The sequence below is a fragment of the Lactuca serriola genome, chromosome 9 (assembly GCF_051521515.1).
Source record: "Lactuca serriola cultivar US96UC23 chromosome 9, Lser_US96UC23_V15, whole genome shotgun sequence".
In the NCBI taxonomy this organism is placed as follows: Eukaryota; Viridiplantae; Streptophyta; class Magnoliopsida; order Asterales; family Asteraceae; genus Lactuca; species Lactuca serriola.
The window spans coordinates 80282386-80301673 of record NC_136416.1 but is presented as its reverse complement, the minus strand read 5'-3'; the positions used below and the strand labels follow the sequence as shown (position 1 = coordinate 80301673).

At 33.2% G+C, this 19288-nt stretch overlaps 3 protein-coding genes across 4 annotated transcripts; 1 reads left to right on the top strand and 2 right to left on the bottom strand.

The window, feature by feature from the left end:
- The first annotated feature begins 572 nt into the window (after positions 1–572).
- On the top strand, positions 573–7864 carry SRS2 (P-loop containing nucleoside triphosphate hydrolases superfamily protein). 2 transcript variants are annotated; one of them, XM_079020658.1, is made up of 28 exons: positions 573–847; positions 977–1832; positions 1930–1971; positions 2062–2225; positions 2302–2506; positions 2596–2652; positions 2736–2841; positions 2937–3070; positions 3153–3227; positions 3337–3462; positions 3619–3744; positions 3824–3907; positions 3981–4094; positions 4192–4292; positions 4394–4460; positions 4569–4619; positions 4728–4805; positions 4899–5111; positions 5193–5231; positions 5325–5396; positions 5477–5563; positions 5643–5699; positions 5776–5972; positions 6061–6154; positions 6895–6945; positions 7045–7107; positions 7410–7532; positions 7623–7864. In XM_079020658.1, exons 1-28 carry the CDS (start codon positions 705–707, stop codon positions 7710–7712), a joined length of 3615 nt encoding a protein of 1204 aa, XP_078876784.1. In that variant the 5' UTR covers positions 573–704; the 3' UTR covers positions 7713–7864. The 2 variants fall into 2 exon arrangements, with proteins under 2 accessions (XP_078876784.1, XP_078876785.1); XM_079020659.1 differs by lacking the exon at positions 7623–7864 and having other exon boundaries at positions 6061–6141.
- An 88-nt stretch (positions 7865–7952) lies between these two features.
- Positions 7953–9350, bottom strand: LOC145074250 (protein BIIDXI-like). The gene is made up of 3 exons (XM_079020660.1): positions 9247–9350; positions 8632–9156; positions 7953–8566 (listed from the first exon to the last, which is right to left on the bottom strand). The coding sequence occupies exons 1-3, from the start codon at positions 9305–9307 to the stop codon at positions 7953–7955; spliced, it is 1200 nt and encodes a 399-aa protein (XP_078876786.1). The 5' UTR covers positions 9308–9350.
- Positions 9351–10662: 1312 nt separating this feature from the next.
- LOC145075880 (uncharacterized) lies at positions 10663–11163 on the bottom strand. Its single transcript, XM_079021963.1, has one exon. The coding sequence runs from the start codon at positions 11161–11163 to the stop codon at positions 10663–10665; it is 501 nt and encodes a 166-aa protein (XP_078878089.1).
- Positions 11164–19288: the final 8125 nt, after the last annotated feature.

Genomic DNA, 19288 nt, shown 5'->3' with positions numbered 1-19288 from the left:
TCAACGGAAATTTTAAGGTACAATGGCAAAGATAATTTAAATATCGTATTTATAATACCACCTATAGACACATCATTTATTTTGTTTATTTTTTATTAGTTGTTTGTTGATTTTAATTGCTTTTTATATTTGATAAAACCAAAAGGTATACATTTTATAAAAACAAAATATAAACATTTTATAAAAGCAAAACCTATACATTATATAAAACGAAAACTTACGATAAAAGAAAAACCACATGTTACACATAAAAAAAAAAGCTAGGAAACTGTATTCCGAAACCGTACTCGAGAATTCTAGAAAGCTCTCCGGAACAAGATGTTCCAGGGAATGTAGTTATTTAAAAAAAAAGTAATCATTTATAAGGTTTACATTACTCATTTTTTTAATAATTTTTACTACACCACGGCACATACTTATGTGTAATTTACTCCTAACTTTTTGACAAAATAAATAAATAAATAAAAATAAATCATCGTCTTTAAACGGGTCTACCCGAACTGAATCTCGACCCGAAGCCCCCAACAAAAAGGACATGTTTGAACTTTGAAGTTTGAACGCAACAACAAAGGAGGGAACCACCGCAACGGGGCACAAACCTCCACTTACGCCGTTTTAGATGATCGATTCATATATCAGATCAAATTTTCCCTAAAACGTCTTCACGGAGCTCGCATTTGGATCCTATCCGAACTCCCAAGACGATGAACAAAGAAAATATCGGTGTAGGACAACTATCAGATGAACAAAAGGCTCGAATTTCCGCAAATTTCAGAGCTGCGAAGGCTCTTCTTGATCGCAAACGCCCCCGAGATGCCTCCATGGCCTCCAATTCTTTTCCTCGAAAGTAAAACCTTTAATCCATTCTTCTAGGCTTCGATTTAACATCAAAAATAATATTGATTTTTGCAGTTTTTTTTCCCGATTGTATATTAGGTGAAGTTTGTTTACAGTTTCTGTTTTATTTGTTCTGTAGAATCGGGGTTGTGAAGGGGATTGAAACTCCACCGGTTGTTAGCAGTGTCAATAGACTGCCTCTTGCAGACATTTCAGTGAACACTCCCACTCCATTTAGGGATCTTAAGTTAAATCAGAGCGGGTGTCTCAGCAGTTCGCATTTCAAGGTGCCTTCTGTTGATAAAAGTAATGGTGGCTTGTTTGCCAGGACGAGGGGTTTGCCAGATGAGAATGAAAAGCCTCTCACTTCGTTTCAGACTCCAATCCGACAAATAAATTATAGTGAAACTTCATTTCAAACTCCAGTCAGACAAATAAATTGTAATGGGAGCTCATGTGCCAAGGGAGTTCCCATGAGTAGATTTGACTTCAACCAAGGCTCTCATAACCCAAATGAGAATAAACCAAGCTTAGATTCATTCAAAACTCCAATCAGACCTGTAGATTGTAATGCAACTTCATCCGTAACTCCAGTGAGGCAACAGACATGTTATAGTCTTCAAGAGATCTCCACAATAATGCCCACTATTTTTTATGAAGATTTTGATGATTCCATTCTTGCTGAAATCGATGAGATATGTGAGTCTGAGACAAAGTCCAAGATAGTAACCGAGGAGTCTAGCTGTGACATTCAGTTGAAGAAAGCACATGCTGAAAAGAACAACTATGAACTTAAATCCAACTTGAGTCCTGTTGGGCTAGAGAACTTCAAAACTGATAATATCTTGGAGGAAAATTCTGAGGCTTTGATAATTAAAGGCATGCCTACAGAGTATGCAAAATATATGCAGTCTTTAAATGATAAGCAACGTGAAGCAGCCTCCAGTGACATTTCAATACCTTTAATGATTGTTGCGGGTCCCGGAAGTGGTAAGGTTGTATTTCTCAACTCTTTCACTATTTACCACTCTCTTCCTCTTGTTTAAACCTTTCTTAATTCTTACATATTCTCCTATTTCTTTCTATTGTCAGACATCCACCATGGTTGGGCGAGTTTTAATGCTTCTTCACAAGGTACTAACTTTTTCTTTTGTCATTTTGTCATTGTGATTGAGAGCTACAAGTTTTTACATGTGTTTCTTTTGTTCAAAAAACCAAATTCAGGGGATTGAAGCATCCAACATATTGGCTATGACATTCACCACAGCAGCTGCTTCAGAAATGAGGGACAGGATTGCAGCAGTGGCTGGAAAGGCAACAGCAAAGGAGCTCATGATCAGCACCTTTCATTCATTCTCATTGCAACTGTGTCGATTACATGCTGAGAAGTATGTAAAAGTAAATCTTTCTCATTTATTTTTCATATAACCATATTGACTAATGACTATATTGCCCATGTTATAGGGTAGGTCGAACACCAGAGTTTTTGGTGTATGGACAGGGGCAACAAAGAAAAGCAGTGATTGAAGCTGTTCGTCTCTCAGAGAGTGGAAATAAAATAAAGATTTCAGATTCTGATGACAAACTTTGTGAGGAGTCTAATGTCATTAAAAGCTGCCCTGAAGACTTCAGAGAAAAGTCAAAGAAGTGGATGAAGTTTGTGGCTCAAGTAAGTCAACTTATGTCATTTGAGTTTTCTTTGTTTTTTTTTCTGACACACGAATCATCTGTTAGCCTTAAACAATGTTCTTTTTTCAGGCTAAAGCTTCAGGAAAAAGTTATGAAGATTGTAAGAATTCAGGAAATGCAATTGGAGTAAGATGACTTTGAATTGGATATTCTAGTTTCTTAATTTATTAGCTTCTGAAGTATTATTCTGATATGAGAATCTGTATCAGGCTGCAATTCTTACAAAATATGAGGAAATATTACAATCATGTAATGCTTTGGATTATCATGACTTAATTATCTACTCCGTCAAGCTGCTTACTGATTTCCCTGAAGGTTAGACTCATATATTTGTTTTTTTATTAAAGTTAAGCACTGAAGCTTCTCATTTTTTGACATTTATTGGTTTTATATAATTATATCACTTGAAGTTTTCAAGGAGTGTCAAGAATCATGGCAAGCTATTGTAGTAGATGAGTTTCAAGACACAAGTAGCATGCAATATGATTTATTAAAACTTCTTGCATCACATAAACGCATAACTATTGTTGGAGATGAGGATCAGGTAATTATATAATCCTATCTAGATTCTATTAATAATAATAATAATAATACATTGAGTTTATGATTTATAAATCATGATGCAGTCGATCTTCAGTTTCAATGGTGCTAATGTAAGCGGATTCAAGTCATTTCGCAAAGATTTTCAACCTCACAAGGAGGTTTGAATGTTTGATTAGCACTTACATAATCATTATTGTTTTTTTTGTGTGCAAATTGTGGAGAAAGTAAAAAATACTTCTTGATGTTCTTTACATTGCTTTATTTCAGGTCAGATTAAATAAGAATTACCGTTCTACCCGTTGTATAGTTGATGCTGCATCATTTCTTATACAAAATAATTCAAAAAGATGTCAGTTAAATAAGGTTTTGACTGATAATTCTTCTGGTTCTAAGGTAACTAACTTGTTATTTTTATAAACTGTGTATGAAATATTATATATATATATATATATATATATATATATATATATATATATATATATATATATATATATATATATATATATATATTTGATTTGCATGATTTTGATTATAAGATTATTCACTCAGATTAGTGTCAAAGAATGTTGTAATGAGGATGCACAATGTTCATTTGTTGTTGACAAAATATTAGAACTCACTTCTTCATCTATCAAAGGCAGTTTTGGAGAGATAGCTGTTCTTTACAGGAGACAGGTCAACTGGTCAACCACATTTTTTTAAAAATATTTTTTTTTTCTTTATTCTTTGTTATAAGTTACATTCTATGTAACAGGTTTCAGGTAAAGTGTTCCAAACAGCTTTTCGTGAAAGAAAAATTCCATTCAATGTTCATGGAGTTGCTTTTTATAGAAAAAAGGTCAAATCCTATATCCAATTTTTTTTGATACATTTACCGTTTTACCCTTTAGTTACTGATGGAAAATTGACAGGTGGTAAGGGCTATTATATCTATGCTTAGAACAACATTGGTGGCATGTGATGATGGGTCATATAGGCGAGTATTTAAGGCCCTGTTGCCTCTTGAAAAAGATGAAAAAAAGAAGGTATAAAACTATAAATAATAAATTATAGTAGCATTATGCTGATGTCATCATGAGTTTATAAATAATAAAACTTCTTCACTTTTTTTTCTCTTTGTAGGTGATTGATCATATTAATAAAGTTTCAACTGTAAGAAAATGCAGCTTCATATCTGCTGCTTCTGATATATTTAGTGCAAAGATTTCTGGTGTCTTCAAAAGGTATGATGCATTAAAATTTAAAAAAGTTATATGCTTGTGATTATGAAGTAATTTTTATTAACATTTTCCTTTTTTTAACTTAATTCCTTCTTTCATTTTAGGAGTCACCTCACTCAAGGACGAAAGGTGTTGGTTACTTTAGACATGATTTCAAAGCTTGTTCACAGGGTAAATTTAATTATTGTAAAAAAAATTATTTAATTTTTACCAAACTAATAAACTTTATATCTCTCATGATAAAAAAAAAAAAAATTATGATTACATTTACATTTACAGGAACAATCCATTTCAGCTGTCATCACATCAGTAGCCAACTTGATACCTCAGGTATATCTATCATCTTTTTAAATATTGTTTAAATGTTAATAATTGCATATAGTAAATATATATATATATATATATATATATATATATATATATATATATATATTACAGAAGTATGTTCTTGAGCAACGAGCTGTTCTTGATGTTGATGGAGGGAAGTTGCTAAATGAAGAGCATGATCTTAGATCAGTAAGTCAAGTCTTTTTCACTACATAAACATATATTTTATATTTTATATAAAAAGTTGATTAGATAAATAATTTTTTTTTACTGTTTATACAGGTTCTCCAATATTTACTAGATGATGTCTCTGAGTTTTTAAAATCATACGACTTTGATTTAGATGAAAAAGATAAAGAAGAAAAAGAAAAAGAAAAAGGGTGTGTAAATGTACTTAAATCTTTTATAGATTTTATATCTGAAAGAGAAACAGAAAATTTTCGTGTGAGGCGACATGATAATGATCATGCTGTTACTCTTACTACCATTCATCAGGTATATATATACATAAGTCATAATCTGAAGTAAATAAATATATTCAATTATTTAATTTTATTATCTGATTATTACTTGCAGTCAAAAGGATTGGAGTGGGACACTGTCTTCATAGTAAAGGTACACTGTAATTCTGTAAATAAACTTTTATATGTGGATTTTTATTTTTATAATAAAAACTTTTAACTTCTCATGGATCAATAAATATTTTAGGCAAACGAATCTGAAATACCCCTTTTGCATGAATATAACGGTGTCACGATAGATAAATGTGCCTCCCTTGAGGTAAGTTTGATATTAATTTTTTTTTTTTACATTTTAATCAGGGGTTAAATCTGTATTTATCTTCTGTGAATAAATGATAGGAGGAAAGACGTTTACTATATGTGGCATTAACTCGGGCAAGAAAGAAGCTTTTTATTCTTTATGTCACTATGGATTCAAATTGGCAGGTGGTATAACAATTAACAAAAATCAATTATTCATTCATTCTTTACATATATATTTATAATTTTTATATTTTTCTTTCAGATTCTTCGACCTTCACGTTTCCTCAAAGAAATTCCAACCCATCTTCTAGAAATTCAGGTGTGTATAAGTATAACTACAATTTTTAATTTTACATCATAATAAAAGTCAATCTGACTTTGACTTTTTTTTATAGGACGAGTCTAGTTCTGTTTATTTACAAGGGAAGAAGCAGGAGAATATTCCAAATAAAAACTCTGGTTTTACTGATGATCTGGTAAAAGTAAAAGTAAAACCGGAGACTGATGAAACAAACAGTAATTTATTCGATCAAGATTCCAAAGAATCAAGTGAAATTATCTTTCCATGCAATGGCAATGATTTCTTAAAAAGGTCAGAATGTGTTCTTTATATTATTAGTTTCAGTATCAAAGTGTTGAAATTAACATAATTTGAATTATATGTTTTATTGATCAAATAGATTCAGCAGTGAAGAACGTGCATATGTTTCACATTTATTCCATCAATGGGCCAAAAAAGCAGCATTCAAGGAACCAAAGAGGTTGCTTAACAAGGTTACTTTTTTTTTTTTTTTTTCTGTATATTTTTACCATTTTACCCTAATATCTTTTAAAGTTTCGTATTTAAGTCTGATTTAGTAAAGTACAAGAATGGTCCCTGTGCTTTACTCAAAATTGCAAGTTTGGTCCATTTCTTGAAATTTCTTTAATGTCAGACCCTAAGTTTGATTTTGTGGTGGCGTTGAATGTGAAATGACTTTTGTGCTCTTATGTAATTTCTTTTACTTTTTTTCATTACTTGTTCATAACTTTAAGAGTAAATTACATTTTTGGTCCCCAAGTTTATCTAATTTTTGAGGTTTCGGTTCCAAAAAGGTTTGTTTTGCACTTTTGGTTATTATTTGAAGTTTTTGTAACATTTTTGGTCGTTGAGTCCCAAAAATAGTCATTTTCTTGAAACAAGGACAAAAAACATAACAAAAGTTGCAAGAGAAACTTTTTGGGAGCAATGTTGAAGTCAAATATACTCATCGACCAAAATGTAATTCAGTTGAACTTTAATTAATACGTATTAAAAGGTACAAGAAATTACATAATAGCACAAAAGTTGTTTCACATTTGTTGGGGACCAGTACTGCAACAAAAATCAAACTTGGGACGATATTTGTAAAATTTCATAAAATGGACCAAACCTGGGATTTTTGGTAAAGCACAAGGACCATTCTTGTAATTTACTCTTCTGATTATGATGCCATGGCTAGAATCTGATTCTTTGGTTTTCTTTTAATTAATAGGTTGCCTTTGTCATTGATGAACGACTTAGTGCAAAGAAATCTGCACAAAAGGTGACACTTTTCTTTTAAAAAATAACAAACATATATTTCTAAACTATGGAACTAAATGTTAATTGTAAAATTTATTTCTTTTGCATGTTAATTTACTAGGATGTTCTTCGGTCACTGAAGTCATGCTTGAAGACCAATGAAGCATTCCAGTATGCTGAAAATGTAGGTTTTAAAATCATCATATTCATATTCACTATATTTCATATTAAAATTATTAAAGTAGATTACATTTTTAGTCCTCAAGTATGCTTGATTTTTTCAATTTTGGTCCATATTTGAGGTTTTTATAACGTTTTAGGTCCAAGTACTCGGACCAAAAATGTTACAAAAACTCGAATGATAACAACCAAAATTATAATAGAAATCTTTTGGAACCAATTGAAAAAATCAACTATACTCAAGGACCAAAAATGTAACTAACTCAAATTATGTCTAATATGAATTCTGTTCCTCTTCATCATCAGATTCTACAATGGCTAGAAATTCCTGCAGACAAGCGTGCATATATTACAAGGGAAAAACAAGAACATTTTCAAAAGTTAAGGATTGAAACCGCAATGGATACATCTGATCCTACCTCTAAGCAGGTGACTATTTCTCCATTAAGTTGTTCTATCTGTATTAAGTTAAAAAGAATTGATCCTTTTTTTTTTTTTTTTTTTGCAATATGTCGACAGATTGCATTCCTACAGAGTTTAGGATGCACCACAGTCCCAACTTCTCGTCTCCATGCATCACGTTTAATCGAACAGTACAAGTCATTGTAGCATGATTTGTACAAGTCATTAAAGCATGTTGCTTTATTATGGTATAATTATATAAGCGTTGTTGGGTTGAATGAATTAACGTGATTTTTCGTTTGATTTTATGCAAATTGCATGTAAAAATATATAGTTTACGCAAAGTTTTGTTTTACATGTTAGATTATAGAAATTGTACCAACAATTAAAGGCGAAATTCCTACATAATGATCGAAAATGAAAGAAAATAAATTTTACAAGCGAACTTTACATGAAAATAAGAAATGTCATTGCCAAAACAAAGCTAAAAGTCACCGATCCGATATGCTTATGTGCTTTTGAATGTAATCCATCAGAAAACCGAAGCACTGTGCTATCAATCACAGGCCCACATAACACGTTGTTACTGTTTTGAGTCTCGTTAAAGCTTGTAAAACTTATCAGAACCTGTTCAGTGTTGCTAAAATTTGCCTTGAAAGTCACGGAATGTGCTTCTCTTGATCCAACACCAATGCTTCTCATTGTAAAGTTCCATATCATCGTGTCTCCAACTTGCAAAAACACTAAGAAATCCCCAACACACGAGTCATTGGCATCACCCATGATGAAATCAATAGTAACTTGCCTGTCTTTCAGAAAGCCTACATCTGACACGATTCCCGATGGATTACCAGAAACCAACTCAACTGCTCGACCTCCACGTGGGACTGCATAGTGTTTCGAGTCGAGATATTTTACTATACCTAAAATGCTCCAATGTTGGAGCGGAGATTGGATTGAACTTTCAGGATAGCTTGAATCAGCCTCAAGTAGGACTCCTTGAGAGGAGTTCCCGATAAAGGCTGGTCCCACTTCGAATCCATTATTTGCAAACCCATTATCTGTTAAAAAAATTAATTAAATATTTGAAATACTTATAAAAAATATTTTGCAATTAACGACATACCTGAATACCACCATGGACTATCGATCCCGGTAACGAGAATAGTGTCGACAATAGGCCAACAAGTTATATTATTACTATTACTATTACTATTACTTGTTGATGTACTTTGAATTTGTAGGCTCATAAGACCCATTTGGTTCCATAACGAATAAGCATAGGTTTGCCACATTTCGGTCCCTAATGATTCTCTGAAGAAGAATACTTCAGAAGCAGTAGGGCCCGAAACATTTACAGAAGTGGAGTTAGCACAATCGGGGCTGCTTGGAGCAAGTGTAAAGGTGAGGACATAATAGTAATTTCCATCCTGTTTGAATGTTTGGTTAATCATACCGTTTGGACCTAATTGCACTCCATGACCGTTTCCGGGTAGAGAAACGTTTTCGCCAGCTGTCACGTACCAAACTGTACCGTTGAATGACCAACCGGGGATACGGTTGGTTTTGGGATCGAGGAGTATGAATTGGGAGGTAGAGTTTGTGGTTAGATTTGTTGGTGGAGATTCAAAACCAGAATTCTCAAGTGTAACTGCTTAGTTATATGAAAGATTAAATCATTAGAATTGGAGATAATATAAAAAAAAAAGCAATGATTTGGTCAAAATAGATAAGAACGTACCTTTAGAATACACTAGTGATACCAAGAAGAGCAATATAAAGATGAGATTCATGAGAGCCATTGCTATTGAAAGAGAGTGGGTTGCATATAGATTAAGGAAAATGGCAAGAGGTTAGCTATGAATTTAGGGGAAATGATCGAACATATTGTATATGAAGATGCAAAGTCAACTCTTTTGTCAACGTGTACCATGATTTGGTTTTCAAAAGATTTGCTTTTATATGAAGTCAATGGTCGATGAAGTAAGATCATGGGTTTCGTAACATTTCGAAATAAGAGAGAATCACTAGCAGAAGACTAACCATTGACTATTCATGTTAGTTAAAGTATATGTGATCATGTGTTATTTAATTACATGGAATATGAATTTTCAGAAGACATTATCGTTCGCTCTTTTGTCACCCTCTATTTTGTATAGTTGAAATTAACATGGGTGCCAAGAAGGACTCAAATTATGATATAATATAAGTTAGGTGATGCATATGTACAATTCTCTAAGACAAGTTTGATCCCGAACACGACGAATGATAAGGATCAAGAGGTATGGGCCTTGGTGGTGGTCCCACTGATTGCTCGGCCGCGCATCCTTTGGCAACCATGCTACCTGAAGAGTTCTTCAAGTCGGCTTAAGTTGCTGAACGGTTTTTCCGGAAATCTGCTACCAACTATTTTAAACTTAAAATTATTGTATCCATTTTTGGATGTGTGACTATAAAGCCTCAGATTTCACTAATATTGGATCTCTTTAAATTTTTTGAAATTTCCATATACTTTCCGATAACGTTGTTTTCTTTTTCATATGTAAATCGGAAATGTGTCTTTGGTGGATTATCCGATTAGGCTTCGTGAACCAAATATAATATCAAAACTAGATTATGACTCGTGTGAAACACTGGGGAATGTATAAAAAAAACATATAAAGTCATAAAAAAATATACACAATAAATTAAAAAAAGAAAGATCAAGTAGCATCATAAACAGAGTTCGCGTTACTAGTTATATTAAAATGTCGAAAACTTAAAATGAAATGTTTGAATATCTATAATCGTTGAAAAACCACTTTCCAGCAACATTTTTTGTTTTATTAGTTGGATGACCTTCCTGATCACATATAAGTACCTTCAAACTTTTTTTGCTTATGACGCGAGAAACAACTACATATAACTTACCATGTGTGAAGATGAGTTTACGTAAGTACAATCCAACTCTTAATAATGATTGTCTTTGACTTTTGTTAAGGGTCATAGCAAAACAAACAATTATAGGAATTGCCTCCGCTGAAAACGAAAGGGGATTCTTTTATCAGACGGAATCAACTACAGGTGAGGTATGTAATTAGTCTCTTTGAAGAATCTACTGTCTATAATTCGTGCCTCAATGACATGTTTTCCAAGCCTAACAATTTGTAACCTGATACTATCGCATAGACTTTTGTTTGGTCGATATTACAAGTAACATGATTGAAAAACCTGCTTTTAGTGTAAGTTTATGGTTGGAAATTCTGGATGCCTTAAAAGCATTAAACACGTATGGAGAGTAAGTTGATTCCTCAAAACAATCTGCCGACTCTGTCTCACATACAAAATTTGAACTCAAATACATTTTCCCTTCATCTTTCATCAATCCTAATTTGTAGTCATTGATAACATCAACGTTTTCATTTGTAGAGACCAAAATAGCTTTATCTTGAAAATATGAAGGATCATCAATATGGTTTTCAAAATACGAATAAATTGTGCATACAACTGAAGGGATATGGTCTCCTGTAGAGCGAACGATAATGTCTTCTGAAAATTCAACTTGAGATTCACCATCATTAGGACCACCAATATTACATTTACTCATTTTAAGAATCCATTCAACAAATGATTTTGTCTCATCCAAATCATTAGTTGGAGAACCAACTTGAAGCCTCATGTTTATTGTTAAACGTAAAATTATACATTCACGCCATAATCTCATAATCTGGATGAATGCAATGATGCCTACACAATATCCGAACGATTGACTCTTTGTATTAATAGAAGAATTTGTCTAAAGTCACCTCCAAATACAGTGGTCTTGCCTCCAAACAATTTATGCATGTCCGATAAATGTATAATGTCTCTAAGTGTCATATCAAATGCTTCAAAACAATGACGGTGCATCATGAGAGCTTCATCCCAAATGATAAGTCTCACTTTGTTCAGTAGTACAACAAGATTGTCGTCTGGCGCGATAGAACAAAATGAATCCTTGTTAAGTTAATTGATATATATTAAATCTTGAATGATTTGTCCTACCACCAAAAGCAAGAGTGCTACAATTCCACTTGAAGCAACGTTGATAACAATTTCACATTTGGATCAAATAGCAACAAACAAGGTCTTCCAAACAAATGTCTTTCCGGTTCCTCCATAACGATAAAGGAAAAAGACATGCCCTTGTTTGTTGTTAACAACATTCACAATTGTTTCATAAACATTTTTTTGCTCGACATTTAATTCAGAATGCAAGTCTTGATGCTCAACTTCAAGAATAGGAGGATCAAAGTTAAGCTCATCTTGAATTAACATATTGTAGGACTCTTGAATTAACATATTGTAGGACTCTTGAATGTATCTATGATCAGGAAATGGCATGTTGGGTATTTGCTTCAAACTCACTCCACAACTCAATAATGATTTTTCTATGTATGACAATGTAATGTTGAAAATTGCATCCGGTTTTAGCTTCAAGCCTGAAAATGCAATAAACAATTATATATATATATATATATATATATATATATATATATATATATATATATATATATATATATATATATATATATATATATATATATATAGGTTTTGTTAAGATTTTGTAATGAGATAAAATGTTGTAAATTTTTTTCTTTGTTTCTCTGTTTTCCATGTATAAGGTAAAAATTGTGCAAAATTAATAATTTTTTTAAGAATTTTTTAGCAACTTACATCCATTATAGGCGTGTTTTAGTAACATATACAATTGGATTAACATATGCACAGTTTTGTTAAAATTTGACTGTCTTCGCAATGTAAAAATTGGTTTGTTTTAGATACATGTATAAATGTAGAAAATTATAGCAAGGTCTTTTATTAAAGAGGAATTTTGAAATCAGGTAAATAGGGTTTGTAACGAGAACATTTTGGTAAAAACAAGACTATTTTGTCAAGGTTAAAATGGTAAAAATGATGTTTGTTTTCACAGCAAATGAAAATAGTGCAAAATATATACATTTTAGATATATTTTTAGCAACATACTTCTGGAGATATCGACATACTATACACTTGGATTAAAAAGAACACTAAAAAATTTATTGTTTTTGAAATGAAAAAAATGGTAAAATGATGATGTTTTGAAATCACGAAAAATTGTGAAAATAGCATTTTAAGAGTAATTTATAGCAATTTATTTCCATTTATGAGATTAGTCTGACATATGAAAAAACGGTTTAAAATGAGAATTTTTTTTGTGAAAATGATAAAAAAAAAAAAAAAAAAAAAATAGGGGGGGGGGGGGGGGGGGGATGATTACGATTTAACCGAAAATTGTGCAAAAATGTCATTTTTAGAACAATTTGTAGCAATGCACTTCCATTAAAATGTATATTTTAATACAAAGTAAAAATGTTTTGGCTGTGTTATTACATTTACTATAATACTAACATTAAAATGTATATTTTAATACGAAGTAAAAACGTGGGTTTTGGCTGTGTTATTACATTTACTATAATACTAAGCATACAAAATAATGACGTTTGTTTGTTAAATTCTATCCAACTTTATTTAAAGTTGAAATTCATGAAATTTGCAATTTTTTTTGTATTAGTTTGAATTAAAAATAACTATAAATCAGTTTATTTACCTGTGACGCCGATTTCTTTTTCATGAACATGAATGACATCATCCAAAAGACACTTATAGGACTCTTTAAAAACATGATCAGGCCTCGACAAACTATCTGATGTAATCAACATAACAAAGAAACCTTCGGAAAGAAGCACTAGCCTAATGATATGTTTCGTTTATCGACGAAATGTACTCTCTATCATCATGTAATAGACCAAAAGCATAGCAAATATCTTTGTAAGACTCATAAATGGTTCTATTAACCGTCCTAATATCTTCATAGAAAGTAAGACCCTTTATTTTGTTTAGCAAAATCTGAAGGTAATAAATGTCACTAGACTTGGGAGACACGTGATTTATTCAGCCAAATGTCTTGGCCTTTGTTTTTCTTCTTGTCCTTATCTTATCTGATTTATTACCAACATATCGAGTTAGGGAATTCAACATATGATAGCTTATGTGCATTTGCTTCATGCTTGGTACATTCCGTCCAGGCCACAAATTGAGAAGCAACGACAGTGGGTTTAGAAACAACTTTAGTAACTTGTTGGTATGCTTTAAAGACAACAGACTGTTTGTGTTCAATGTGAAATGACAACCTTTCGACAGGCAGTGTTCTATAATGAATGTCATATCCAAAAAGTCTCCAACATGCGTCACATATGGAAATATAACAATAGTTGTAAAAATCACCAATTACATCACGATCGTGTTATATTCTTTCTGTTGTTCCTTTTTTCTGTTGCATAAAAATAAAAGTGGTGATCCTATCCGATCATTTTTTAATGTACTTAAAAAGATACTTTATTGAGCTAACCTGACTACACCACTCTAGATTCATATGTGTTTACTTAGGGGTGAGCATTTGGACCGGCCCGGACCGAACCGGACCGGACCGGCTCTTGGACCGGACCGGTTATGGAGAATTTTGTGGACCATGGACCGGACCGGATGAGTCGTGTCTGTGTCCGTGTCCGGGTCCAGGTCTGGGTTTTCCGGTTTTTGGACCCGTTTGGACCGGTACAACTTTAATTGCATAAAGTATAATAAGTAATCTACATTGATGTATAATATTATAACTTGCAAAATTAATATATTTCCGTTTCATGCCTAACTAATCTACATTGATGTATAATATTATAACTTGCAATTTGCAAAAATTAATTTTCCAAATAAAAGCAACTAACATATAAATCAAGTTCACCAACAAAAGTTAAACAATTTTAAGACAAACATAAAAAAGTATTACCGTAACAACAAAAATCATAGTTTAAACTTTAAAATCAATCAAACTAACAAATTTCATAAACTCATAATCTAATCTTCCATTGACCTCTTCCCCATATCATTGTCATCCATATGTAACATATTTAAAGCTTGTGCAATCTCTACATAAACACAAATAAAAATGTTGTTAGTATTTAATAAAAAATAATAATTGTATAAAAAAAGAATAAAGATTGTAATTTTTTTACCCAAAGCTATATCATCATCGTTCAAGATGTCACCAACGTTGTCAACAATCGGATTTGTAAACTTTATCACCCAATCTTGGGTGCATAACAAAGCTTCAACTATCAATGTCGATAAACTAGTTTGATATTTACTTACAACTCTACCACAAGTGCTAAACGCGGACTCGGAATTATAGTATAAAATAATACTAAAAAGCTGAAATATTTCAGCTTTGATAGCTCTACTTTGAAGGATTGTAACTCAATGAATATAATACCAAAATAAACAAAATTATAGTCTAAATTCATCTACAAATTGTAAACTAAATGTTGGAAAAAACCATAGGTCAATCCGACTTAAAACGAATGAGTTATGGGTGTTTAAAAAACGTCACAGATTATAAAATCTTGCTAAAAAGCTGAATTTTTTCAACTTTGATAGCTCTACTTTAAAGGATTGTAGCTTAGTGAATATAATACCAAAATAAACAAAATTATAGTCTAAACTCATCTACAAACTGTAAACTAAATGTTGGAAAAAATCGGAGGTCAATCCGACTTAAAACGAATGAGTTATGGGTGTTTAAAAAACGTTACAGCTTACAAAATGTTGCTGAAAAGCTGAATTTTTCAGCTTTGATAGCTCTACTTTGAAGGATTGTAACACGGTGAATATAATACCAAAATAAACAAAATTATAGTCTAAATTCATCTACAAACTGTAAACTAAATGTTGGAAAAAACCGCAGGTCAATCCGACTTAAAACGAATGAGTTATGTGCGTTTAAAAAACGTCACAAAAATCTTAATCATGTCCAACCGGTTCTAAACCCGGTAAAAACCGGACCGGACCGGCGAGAAATCTTAGAACCGAGAACCGACCCGGGGGTCCAAAAAAACGGTCCGGTCCACCGGTCCAAATGCTCACCCCTATGTTTACTATTGTTTCAAAATGATCTTATTATATGGAACAACATATCTGAAAATACAATAAATAATATTAAAATCATATATATGTTTTTAAACATAGGAACAACAAAAAAAACATATATAATAACTATTTTTTTTATAATATATAATGTAACTTGTTTATTGATGTTATTTATTAAAACATATAAAATATATTTAATATAAAACAAAACATATTTAACGAATTAAATTTAGCAAATGATTAAAATGGATTTTTGTATATACCTGTTCTCTAAACCAACAATATGAATTTTTTTTTCTCTTAATCATCAGGTTCTACAATGGCTGAAATTCCTGCAGATAAGCGTGCATATATTGCACCGGAAAAACAAGAACATTTTCAAAAGTTAAGGATTGAAACCGCAATGGATACATCTGAACCTACATCTAAGCAGGTGACTTAATATTTCTCCATTAAGTTGTTCTTTCTGTCTTAAGTTAAATAGAAACCCCATATATTATATATAGCTTACTTGATCAAGTCATGTCCCATTAAGGCTTTGTTTGCCTTATTTTTTGAGCTTATTGCAATTTAGTATTTGATAAGACCATAAAAGAATTGATTCTTGTTTTTCATTTTTTTATTTTCTGTAACATGTGACAGATTGCCTCCCTGCAGAGTTTAGGATGCAAAACAGTCCCAACTTCGCGTCTCCATGCATCACAGTTTAATCGAATAGTACAAGTCATTGTAGCATGATTTGTACAGGTCACTGAAGCATGTTGCTTTATTATGGTATAATTTTATAAGCGTTGTTGGCTAAATGAACTAAGGTGATTTTTCTTTTGATTTTATGCAAATTGAATGTAAAAAATGTAGTTTACGCAAAGTTTTGTTTCACAGTTAGATTATAGAAATTGTAACAAAAATTAAACGCAAAATTCTTAATATAATGATCGAAAATAAAAGAATAAATTCTACAAGCGAACTTTACACGAAAGTAAGTAATGTCATTGCCAAAAGAAAGCTAAAAGTCACCAATCCGATATGCTTATGTGCTTTTGAATGTAATCCATCAGAAAACCGAAGCACTGTGCTATCAATCACGGGCCCACATAACACATTGTTACTGGTTCGGGTCTCGTTAAAGCTTGTAAAACTTATCAGAACCGATTCAGTGTTGCTAAATTCTGCCTTGAAAGTCACCGAATGTGCTTCTCTCGATCCAACACCAATGCTTCTCATTGTAAAGTTCCATATCATCGTATTAGACAAATGTTATATATATTAGGCATTAATTACATGTTTATATTCTAGAGGGATCATAGTGTAAATATATCTATTATTAATACTTATGTAATTGTGACATTCTGAGAAGATATACAATTCACGTTTTACCAATTTAACTTGGTATCAGAGCCGCTATTCCATAACCCTAAAATTGGCGCCACAGCAGCCCTCAAGATCATCAACCTGCACCTGTTTCTACTCTTTCTTCCTCTTTTCTCTTGTCGATCAGTACACATTGACATTAGCCAATACAATGGCGCCTCTCACAGCATTCACTACTGCAGAGAAAACAGCCCACAACTCTCATAAATTTGCCTTTACTTTGTCCCCAAACAACTATGGCTACTGGAAAACTATGTTACAACCCTTTCTGGTTACAAACAACCTGTTCGGGTATGTTGATGGCACCATACAGTGCCCACCAGCCACCATCGTGTCCACCACCCCTACAGGAAAAGAAGGCGACACCATGACCACATCCACATCTACTACTAACCCTTGTTACAATACATGGGTCTCTAATGATGCGCATGTTCGAATGCTTATTCTGTCCACCATCTCTGAGACGTCTTTTCAGCATGTTCAAGGTAATACATCACGTGATCTTTGGCTGTCTTTAGAAAGTGCTTATGCTCCTCATACTTCTTCTCGTGAATATACTCTTAAAACCCAACTTCTGAAAATCACAATGAAAGAAGATGAGTCCTCATCTGCTTACTTAACCCGTGCACAAGAGTATTCTAATGCTCTTGCTAATATTGGCGAACCAGTTAAAGAAAAGGACCTTGTCATGCTAGTTATCTCTGGCTTAAGAGAAGAATACAATGGCTTGAAATCTACCCTTTTAGCAAGACAGTCTCCAACAGCCTTTGCTGAACTTCATGGTCTACTGTCTGACCATGACTACATGATTACAAAGACCTCCACAGTGATGCCACCAGCCCAAGCGTTCACAACCACCACTAGACAACCCGGTTCCATGGCTGCTGGTTCGTCTCTATCACAAGATGAAGCAATCCAAGCTGTTCAAAAGCTTGCATAACAGCTGGGGTTACAGCTCCAGCCAACTAATTCAACATCAGCCCAAGCTTTTTACACAAATCGATCAGGAAACAATCGCAACAGCCGATCAACAAACAACCGTGGGCGTGGCAGCTACAACAATCGTCCACAAGGAGGAGGTAATAGAAACCAATTTAGTTGGGCATCTAATCAAAATACTGTGTATGGTACATGTAACAGGTGCGGTATTGGGCATGTTCCGTCTCAATGCCCTAATCGAGATCCCTCCACCATACGTGTGAGACAACAACAACCATCCGCTAATTTTGCAGATTATCGATCCCGGGCCTCCTCTACCTGGGTCACTGATACTGGGTCTAGTCATCATGTTGCATCCGATCTCTCGAGCTTTGATCACTCCGAGGCATACCATGGCCATGACAACTTACATGTTGGCAACGGTAAAGGTTTACCCATTCTCCATATTGGCTCCTCTAAACTCTATTCTCCTAATAAAACTTTTCATCTCTCCAAAATTCTTCATGTTCCAGAAATCAAACAAAACCCTCTTTCTGTTCAAAAATTCTGCGATGATAATAATGTTTATTTTGAATTTCACACTTCCTTTTTTGCTGTGAAGGACGAGAATACTCACACTACCCTCCTCATGGGTCCCAATAGTGGCGGCCTTTACTCCTTCCACCTTCCGCAGTTGCAGTCTACCTCGTCTAAAGTTGCTTTCTCCGCTACTCGTGCTTCTTCCGTCACTTGGCATCAACGACTTGGACATCCCCATCCGCAGCTGTTGAAGTCAATGATTTCTAGATATAGTTTACCTTTATCAAACAATTTTGTCAATTCACCTTGTGATTCTTGTTCTATTGGAAAATCTTCAAAACTTCATCTATCATCTTCTAATTATAAAAGTTCTCATATTTTAGATTTACTCTTTTGTGATGTTTGGGGACCAGCCCCTGTTACTTCTTTTGAAGACCATCGATATTTCTTACTATGTGTTGATCATTTTTCTAGTTTTATGTGGATTTTTCCCTTAAAATCCAAATCTGATGTCTTTAGTACTTTCCAACAGTTTCTTCTTACAGTAGAACGACAATTTCAAACCAAACTAAAATCTGTTCAAACTGATTGGGTAGGTGAATTTCGAAACCTCTCTAAGTTTTTCTCATCTCTCGGCATTACTCATCGCTTGTCTTGTCCTCACACCAGTGAACAGAATGGCGTTGTTGAGCGTCGTCACCGTCATGTGGTCGAAACCGGCCTCACTCTTCTTGCTCAATTCGGTGTTCCACAACGGTTTTGGCATTATGCTTTTGACACAGCCGTCTATCTCATAAATCGTATGCCTTCTAGAACCAACTCCAATATCTCACCTTTCGAACATGTTTTCAAACACAAACCTGATTTTTCCTTTCTTCGTTTGTTTGGTTGTCGATGTTATCCACATCTCCGTTCGTATAACAAGCATAAAATGGATTTCAGATCTCTTCCGTGCATTTTTCTTGGATATAGCACC